This window comes from Berghia stephanieae, chromosome 3 (genome assembly GCF_034508935.2).
Source record: "Berghia stephanieae isolate SIO BIC M18660-M18661 chromosome 3, UCSD_Bste_1.3, whole genome shotgun sequence".
NCBI classification, from domain to species: Eukaryota; Metazoa; Mollusca; class Gastropoda; order Nudibranchia; family Aeolidiidae; genus Berghia; species Berghia stephanieae.
The window spans coordinates 94213351-94223760 of NC_088362.1; the positions used below are offsets into that span (position 1 = coordinate 94213351).

General features: G+C 33.9%; 1 protein-coding gene across 2 annotated transcripts in view; it reads left to right on the forward strand.

Annotated features, from left to right (window-relative positions):
- Window positions 1-5760: 5760 nt before the first annotated feature.
- Window positions 5761-10410, forward strand: part of LOC144968878 (uncharacterized) — a 139823-nt gene continuing 135173 nt past the window's right edge. For both annotated transcript variants that reach the window (XR_013644679.1, XM_078907693.1), the window contains exon 1: window positions 5761-6245. Coding sequence is in view for 1 of the 2 variants with exons in the window: in XM_078907693.1 (XP_078763819.1) it covers window positions 6204-6245 (42 nt within the window). In the remaining variant the exon portion in view is untranslated. The remainder of the gene's footprint in view (window positions 6246-10410) is intronic.

Below are 10410 nucleotides of genomic sequence, written 5' to 3' on the forward strand. Positions count from 1 at the left end.
GTAAACATGATGACCCAACTTAATGTAACATTGAGTATTGTTTGGATATATATACCATACCCATTCATGATTTGGGAAATCTTCTCTTTACTATTATTGTTATGAATTTTCACTCATTTATGATTAATAATTGAAATGTTAATATTCCATTTACATTTTCATTCATTTCATTCAGTAAATTACCTTCATATCATCGACTTAAATCATGCTTCATTGCCATCACTATTGTTTATCACAATGATTTGTAATCACATTGCCATCATGTTGTTCATCACAATGATTTGTAATCACAATCTTTCATTGTTATTGTCACCCATTCATATACCTACGTTAATATAAACATTTCCATGTCTAATTAATAAATAATTTAATTGTAGCACAAATCATAACAATGGATTAATGCTAGAGTATCATGATAGTAAATTTACTTCCGTTTGTAAAATCTATCTTTCCCATAATGGTTAAAGAGTATATTTTAAACGTGGGTGGGGGGTGTCACAGTAAAGGTTGTTCACAATTATCTTATTAAATTTTATTTTATTAAGAACTGAATTCATCTCACTCCAGTTATATTTCGGTAGGCTTAGATAAACTTTACCTTCTAATATTAGATCGTCTTTCCTTTTATAGCCTTCCCTCGAATTAATTTCTAATTAGTGAATACTTTTCGTTCTACATTCTGTCACGTAGCCACTTATTATAAAAGCTGATAGGTCTAACATTTGACACTCACTTTCTCTCCACAATCTATGCCGGACGGCCAGTCGCTCTATTCCTATATATATACTGGAAGATTTTTATCTTTTGGGACTTTGTAGATATTATATCTACACCATTAAGACGCCGGAGCTTTTAACTTTGATTGCATAATCTTCAAGGATCAAACCCAAGCCCGCTGTCAAAGGACTACACAATAACTTCTTACCAATTGCCTGGAAGTGGAATTTTACGAGTCCAATCCTGTTATCAGAGGAATAGATCATCCAAGCCCATCAACTGCCTGGAAACGTAAACTTACGAACCTGACATATTATCATAAGTTACGTAAAATATTCATATCTCTATATGTAACTGCCACGATCACTGTTTATCTCTTTTAATTAAATTTCATCATTATTTTTATTTCGTTGTAAACAAATCGTTAATTGTTTTTCATTTATAGTAACTAGTAAATTCTGGGGCCTCATTCTACATATATCTTTATGCATAGTCGAGTAGCTCTTTACTCACTTGAGGCCATGACACTATTGATGCTCTGTGTTCAATTAAAATACTTACAAAGCCATAAATAACGCTGCAGCCCAAATATCTACATGGAATCTTGAACGTTTATAGTCTAATACTAATATATTTTAATGGGAACTAATCATAAAAATGGGTGTCTAAAAACAATAACAATGAGATGAGTGACGTCAATTTGGTTCCTTCTATAAATATCCGAGAACTTTACTCACTCCATCCGCTCTCTCCTCCTTCAATACATATGTATCTATTCTCTCATCACTTTTTTGTGGGGCTATGCATGTGGTCATGTGATATGACACTCGCCTTTGGATCGGACGGTACTGGGTTCGAGTCCCGCACTGAGTGGCGCATAAATGAGTCATTGGAAAAGGCTCTTTACTCGCATTCTCTCACCTTGTTCACGCTTGAAATGAGTACCTCCATGGTTACAGCGTCGTCTCTGTCGGGAAACAATAATTGTAATATGTATCGCTTAACACTCGTGTCTCGTCTAACCTGTTTTGCTGCTGGCCAAGGACCCTTATAAAGTGATTTGAGCACCTTTATTGAATATAGCGGTATATATAGCGCAAGTAATTTCTCTCTCTCTCTCTCTCTCTCTCTCTCTCTCTCTCTCTCTCTCTCGACATGTTACATTATTATAGCTATTGCTACATGTGATGCGAATATCTTGGACGGGTATTGATGCTATGAGTTTAGGTAAAATGCTCACAACATCCGCCAGTCGGAAATAACGTGCCGTTACACAAAATTACGAGTAACATTGAACGTTAAGTCTGATTGATATAATTTAGTGAGAACGAGCTTAAGTCTCAATGGGATACTAGCTTAAGGCGACCATGACTTGTTATTTTTCAAACCTGTTGCTATGGTATCTTGTGTTGACAACGCCTCTCAGTCGTCCTATGAATATTACTCACCATGGTTATATAAACCCATGGCAGGCCGCAAATCGTCACTTGCTATTCTTCGCACAATGCAGGGTTGATTGTGTGAAAAACGTTCGCGGCCGGAAAATAGCAATGCATAATGCAGGTTACTGTACTGTGTAAGTCCGTAAAGTCTGTTACTGTGTATATGTCCCAATAAAGTATAACACAGAGAAGGCCGAAACTGTGTTATACTGGCCGGTTCAGTAACAAACTAAATATAATAGAGGAGACCAAAAACTGTGTTATAAAAATATCAAAGGCTGGTCGGTTCGGTGACGAATTAAAAGGCGACGTATGTCGTAATATCACATATTAAAAAAGAGTGTGATAATAAAAAAAAGGTGCCCGTTAAAAATTGAATCGGTCAAATCTCTATCCAGATCCAAAGGGATAGTACTAAGTCTTGTACGTAAAACAAAGTTGAGAAGGACGGTTGTTCTCAATATAATTTTGTTTGGCCGTGATTGCAGAGTGAAGAAGTATCCACACTACACTCGAGATGCCTACAAGACAAGATTTGTTTGTGTGTATTGTATTGTCTTTACATGTTAATGAATAGGAACGTTTTGATTGTCAAAACCTCTTCATTTTAATTCTGACATTTTCTTTATTTTCTAAATAAAGCTATAATTTATTTTAATCAGCAGACTTGTTTAATAATTTAAATCTATACTTTTGGTGGGACCTTTTGTTGTCATTAGTCCGATTGTGGTTGGAAATATCTTTATATTTTAATGTCATAAAACCAGTGACATTTTAGAACCAGCTTTTCAAGAATTTTTGATAAAAAGGGAAGTTAGAGACAGGACGATAGTTTTTAAAGATTGTCTTTGTCAACATTAATAATATTTTCTTTACTTATGAAATGTTTGTGAATGGTGACTACGACGACAGTGATGATGATAATCATACTGATTATAATTAATTATGATACTGATAATGAATAAGATCATGAAGATGATAATGACAACGACGATGACGACGACGACGATGATGCTGATGATAAATGATCATGATGGTGATAATGAAATGACAAGAAAGAGAAGCTACGTTTTTTTTCTATAACCAGGAAGTTTAAAACATTATATCATGTGGAATCATGTGAAACGATACCAGTTCGTTTTGTATTCCATAATACCATAACTTCATTGTTATTTAGATCCTGTTCCGTATAAAAGACATAATAAATGTAAATGTAAATCATTGTATAATACTCAACGGGCCATGTCGAGTCTTCTTAAATGGGATATTTTATCGTATGGCTTTGTTTGTATTCCCTTTTATGCAAATGTCGTTGAGCAAATAAGTCATATATAACACCATCAATATCACCATCATCATCGTCGTCATCTTCATCATCGACGTCGTCTCACAATTTTTGTTGCCTAAATAGATACATGTCATTGGTAATTGGATTCAATAATCTGATGTCCAGCAACAGCGGCCATCTTGGTTCTAAACAAAGAAAATCTGTACTTTTTATTCTTCATGCTGGCTGGAACGTTTCATATGTCTTGTGATCAGAATGTGTAAAAGTCAAAACATGATCAGATTTATAATGGTTTTTTTTTTTCCCTCTGGATACGCTTTTATGTTCGTCGGAGAAATATTTCATAAGGGCGTCCGCCATTGTTCCGATAGTTTAGAGCCAGTTACTAAGTTACTGTGCGTCATTACGAGGGAAGTGACGTCATGACTGTTGAAGCGTATTTCATTCTGTTTAACCAGTTAACTGCCGTACTCTGGAAAAAAACATGCAATTAAAAATTTGGCCAGAAAACTCGTCCTTAAATATTGATCGATTTAAATGACTTTCATCTTGGCAACAACCCTCAAACCTGGGATTCGCGAAGTCCCAGGTTTGAGAGTTTTGTCAAGATGAGAGTCATTTACATTGACCGATATTTGAAGGACGAGTTGTCTTCCAAATGTTTAATTACGTGTTTTTCCAGGGTACGGCAGATAACTGGTTCAAATAACTATATATATATATATATATATTTTTTTTTTTTAATGATTTGAACATGAGAGAAATTGTTACTTAAATGAATAAAATTGCATAAGGCGTTATATATATATATATATATATATATATATATATATATATATATATATGGTGTGTGTGTGTGTGTGTATATATATATATATATATATATATATATATATATATATATATATATATATATATATATATATAACGCCTTACGCAATTTTATTCATTTAAGTAACAATTTCTCTCATGTTCAAATCATAAAAAAGACATGGATTGAAATTAATAAGTAATGAAAAGTATTTCGAGATAAGATCCCCATCATTAAATAAGAAAAAATGAATTTAAACAATTGGCAATTATGACCCAAATTATATCCGAATAGCATTGCTAGATCGTAGAACTTGTTTTCAGTTGTTCATATTTTGACGAACTTTCTACTGACATCTAAGGCCACATCTTGATGGTTTTGATGTATGTCTGTGCAAACCGCTCACGTCCTCCGGCGAAATAGTGTTAGAAGTTAATCAATTATGAAAAATGCCTTATTAATCTAGGTCTTTATACAATATTAGGATTTAATGTGACACGATATCATTAATAGTTAATATGAGATGATATGATATGGTATGATACGAACCCACTTATGGGCTAAATTTAACATCGTTGTAATGGGCAATATTTTGCGTCATTAAAAAAAAAAGATTTCTATTACAACAATTAGCCCATAGGAATGGGGTTATCAGACCTGCAAATAAGTACACGTCGATATGATAAGATCTAATTCCCCAAAGCGTTTTTAAATATTCTAAAACTAAAGAAATAATATTATTATCATTTTAGCAAAAGTTGTGATTGAAATGGAACGAAACAGAACAAGAATATATTAAAATGAATTGTATTTCTTCATTATTGCACACACTTAATTAGTCGTGTTAATTCTACTGCAACCTTCTACTGCACGATCCTAAATATAAGAGATTTTATTCGCGGGTTGGTGCAGTGAAAATGAATGGAATTACAATAGAAAATCAAAATGGTTTCAAATAACTTTCTTGGGGAATTGTGAAATGAATTGAGCATAGTCTAGTTAAACACATCCCCTCTAAAAAAATATAAATAAAAAAAATAAATAATAAAAACACAAAAACAAAACAAACTAAAAACAAAATACGAATCAAAAACCCCTTTAAAAATAAAACAAAACTCCAACTAAACAAAATAAAAAGAACCACAAATAAATCCCACTAACACACACACACACACATACACACAACACTTACGCATGTAAATACACAGATACAAACATACACAGTACACACACACACACACACACACACACACACACACACACACAGAGAGAGAAAATACATTGTATGGCGATAGTAGAAGACTAAAATTAAAATGCAAGAAAAAAATAACAGCTGATAATGGTGATGATGATGATGATGGGAAAGGTAAAATCTTAAATAATTTTTCACGAAAATCTCAAGCTCAAGATTAACGCTGGCATAACATGGCCTTATGATACTTTGTGGAATACATTTGGTAAGTAGAACATATTTCAATAAGAGCAACCCCCACCCCCTTTTCACCCTTCCTCCTAATATATTTCGGCAAGTCTTTAAACTTTGTCTTTTAGGTAGAAATGTTATATAATGCTGACATGGCCCTGTGATGCGAAAAGTATCATGAAAACTTATCTAACTGGAAAGATTTTTAGTTATCCGAATTTTGATTTTAACAACATCAATAACATGGATTGTTCTGTATTTACGTAAACTTTATTTATGCAAGAGAAAAGCTTTGTTAATCATTCGACCATTTGCTTAAAATGCCATCGTCACATTAAAAGAAAACCTTTTGAAAATATATCATTATACCTGCGGTTTAAACGTCCTTTCATAGTTACATTACTTGCATCCATTTCTGATCAGATATGGACAAGTAATAAGGTAACCTAAAATACCAAGCATCACAACATAGTTTTTATCGAGTTCTTGATTGGATTATGATAATTTGATTAACTCTCCAGAATGAGACCACAGCTGGTTTTACTATTGCTGATATTGTCAAACGTAAGTATATTATTATGATTTACGTGAACTTCGAACAGTAAATTTTCTACTTATCAATAAAAGTCGTAGTAGTAGTAGTAGTAGTAATAGTAGTAGTAGTAGTAGTAGTAGTAGTAGTAGTAGTAGTAGTAGTAGTAGTAGTAGTAGTAGTAGTAGTAGTAGTAGTAGTAGTAGTAGTAGTAGTAGTAGTAGTAATAGTAGTAGTAGTAGTAGTAGTAGTAGTAGTAGTAGTAGTAGTAGTAAGCCTCGCAGTCTGAATGACGCTTGCTGAGAATTGTGTGATTCAGCAACAGAGTTTTAAAAACTTCTATGAGTCTAGTTGCTCTCTCCATCCATGTTGTTAATTGTTTCCATTGGTCACGGTCCTGGGCCAGAGTTTTGAGGCTGTCAAGATTTTGATGTGACTTTAGTACGGAGGGCACTGCCGGTTTTCTTAGTCCTTCAGGGATTAATTCGGCCTCATCTGAATCAAAAAATTTCTGATATGTAGAGAGATCCTGGTTCAGGGTAGTTACTATTGATGTTGGTGGTCTCCCTACATATTTGTTGCCCTGAAATATTCTGTCGTGCAGTTTGGGCTGGGATGTTATCTTAAGATGTGACCAAATAGCCCCCCATCGCTTTTCTTATATATTCCCTGGATTTTTTCATAGAGATCAGTAATTGTAATTGTCTCTGGCCAATAGATTCCGATTACACGACGCAATTGTTTGCGAAGCTATGAATCAAGACTTTCTAAGTTCTTTTTATGTGAGGCCACAGGTTCCACAGTTGTATGTCTATATCGGTATAATCAGTGTCTCGTAAATCTGTATTCAATTATTCTCACTGATTATGTTATTTCTATTCCATGCATTTTGGAGTTGGTTAAATGCATTGGTAGCCAGCTGCTTTCGTTTTCAGATGTCACCATTTTCGTTGACCAAATTGCCTAGTTTACGTACACTTTTCCATGCATTTAAATTTCTGTTGATTTTGCATAATATTCTGTTTTGGTTTGATTCACTTTTAGATTCCACGAGAAGCCGATATTATTGGAGTGTATATCTTCGCTTGATGCTTTGATTCAAAGATTAGTTCTGAAACATCAGCATAAATCAATTTACGTGTGATCTTCTTTGTTAGTGGTAATTTTGTTCTTAGTTCTTTCATGTCCGATTTATTGTGAATAGAATTGGACTCAAGCTGTCTCCTTGAGAGGGATCCAGTTAATGCGGTTGATATGAGTTTGATATTGTTAATTCTCTGCCGGATTCAAATTATAATGTAGTATTTGATAATCGGTACATGTATCTTATGAGCTTCACGTGATCGTTGTCCATGAATGAGTCAAGGATTGATAACAACTTGGTTCTATGTATCGTGTCGAAAGCTGAACTCATAACTTTTTATATATTCATGGTGGCAAATAAAGCCTAAAATAAAGCAATTAAAAATAAGGAAAGAAACAATCAAATGCAAAAATAAATACAAAATTAAAATCAAAAAAACATTTTCATCTGGCAACATTAAAGACACTTAGCATGGACTGAAAACATCTGTTAATTATGCACCAAAACCAACAGCTGTGCCTGATACTTTCGAACATTATAAATTAAATGAATTTTACTGTATACTGTATATTTGATAATGTAGATAACGCTTCCATGATTGAATTGGATAAACGCAGACTTGAGTGCGTTTTAGATAATGCCGAAATTGTTGAAGTCAGTGAGCATGAAACTCAAGTCGCATTCTCAAAATTGAACGAAAGAAAAGCAGACGGCTCTACGGCATGAAAGGACAAATTCTCAAAGAATGTGCACAACAATTGTGTTCGGTTTACACTTATGTTTTCAACATGTCTATCCATTGTACCTCTATCCCTCACATTTGGAAAATTTTCGAAATTAAACCTGTCCCCAAAAACTATAAAATAAACTCAATGAATGACTAGAGACCAGTTGCACTGACTTCAATTGTTATGAAAACACTCGAGCGATTCATCCTCTCAAGATTAAGAAATCAATTTGTGTCACATACTGAACCAATTTGCGTACCGGCTCGAAAGAAGCGTAGAAGATGCTATTTTTTCTCAACAACATCTACGAGCATTTGATCACCCCAAGAGCTCTTGTAGATTACTTTTCTGCCTTTAATACGATTAATCCTGAGTTACGTGTACAAAAGAATGGGTACCTTGTGTAATCGTATTAATGCTTGGATTATTGAATATCTAACTGACATGTCACAATACATCCAGTTTGGTGACACCAGATCCACAAATAAAGACAACTGTATTATCCCCGGTACTTTTCACATGAGAAGGAAATACAAAAAATACAGAACGGTACTACTACAACAACAACAACAACAACAACTACTACTACTACTAATACTACTACTAACTACTACAAACATACTACTACTTATACTATATACTACTATATACTACAATTATTATTATTATTACTACTACTACTACTACTACTACTACTACTACTACTACTACTACTGCTACTACTACTACTACTACTACTAGTAGTAGTAGTAGTAGCAGTAGTAGTAGTAGTAGTAGTAGTAGTAGTAGTAGGAGTAGTAGTAGTAGTACTTATTCTATAACGACTACTTCTTCCAATATTACAATTCTTATGACTTTTATCTTCCATATTACGTCAAAAATGCCAATAAGGAGTCGGGAAAGGGCGATGTTGAAGGGTACTACAGAAGAAGTTGTAAAAACGAAGGTGCTCTGACCAAACTGTCGCACCGTATAGACCACAAAATTAAAAAAACTTATAACTTTTCAACTGAGGATATCTTTCCTTTGGTTAAGGAGATTCCACTAATTATGAAAAAGAATTAAAGAATGAAAATTAATATCAACCTATGTTATTGGGGTGAGAGGAAAAATGTTTAGAATTAAACACACGGTTCGATAAAACTTAGAGATCGCTGAGAAACGATTTAACTAACCGCGCGGTTTCACCGGAAGCGAGGACAAAGACGCATGCGCAAAACCACGTTTACGTTCACCCTGTAAGGGAATGTTTCCAAATTAAGTATATTCCAGGTATAATACATGGACAGACGACGACGTCTGTGATATTGACGAGCTCAAGCGTAGAGAGATAAAATTCTTCTATCAATAACAAAGCATTTAGATCCTACGCTTTATGACGATTCACTCTGGTGTCATAACGACATTCATTATTATTGGTTGTGTGGTCACAATTATTAAACAAAATTCCCACCTGAAATCAATAGAATAGAACTCATTAATATACAATCAGAATTGTTTTTACAATACACTATTTTCATGCAATAATAATATTAAAAATGTTTATGAACAACGATATAATTCATCGGGTAAGCCATTGCAGTCTATCACCTCCTCGGCTAGTGTGCAATAACTTGCCCTGCAGTCTAATTTTAAAGATACGGACCAAATCCGGATTGAATTCGCCAAAACTCGCTAGTATGCGAGTCCCGGAAGATATATTCTATTTCACAAAACTATCCCATTTTACTGAATGATCTACATATATTCAGTTTTCAAATGGTCAACCTTTAGAAATTGAAATTTATGTAAATGGGATCTTATATTCTCCACATTACATTGTACTTTTTTTTCTTCATACAAGTAATTCTATGTTCGTTACTCTATACAAATTCTTGACTTGACTAATACATTGGTACGGGAGTGGCAAACAAATTAGTTTACGTGACTGTGTACAAGACATGTCATTAAAGCATATTGAGATGCATTAAAATTCCAACTTTGAAATTCGGTAGATAATGCGGTAATCAAATTCATTTATATAAGATTATCCATTGATTCCATAATATTGACTATACGTATTTTATATACTAGTGGAAAGCCCGCAATGTTTGCGGAGAAATTACGAACAGTCTATTTTACTTCGTTTACTTATCGTACAACGAAAATTAATTCACCTAGATCGAGACGAATCTTTTTCGCCATCAACGATCAAAATAGGTCAAGAAAGAAAGTCTGTAGTTAGGTGCGCGCAAAAGAATTTGGCAATAGGGTAGAGCGGCCAGACAGCGATTCCCAAAGTCAAATCAAATTACCGATCATATTGCCCGAGCGAACGTAGACACCATTTCTACGTGCTCTCACAAGAGAAAGGAAGCCGACACACTGTTTATATGCTTTCACTTA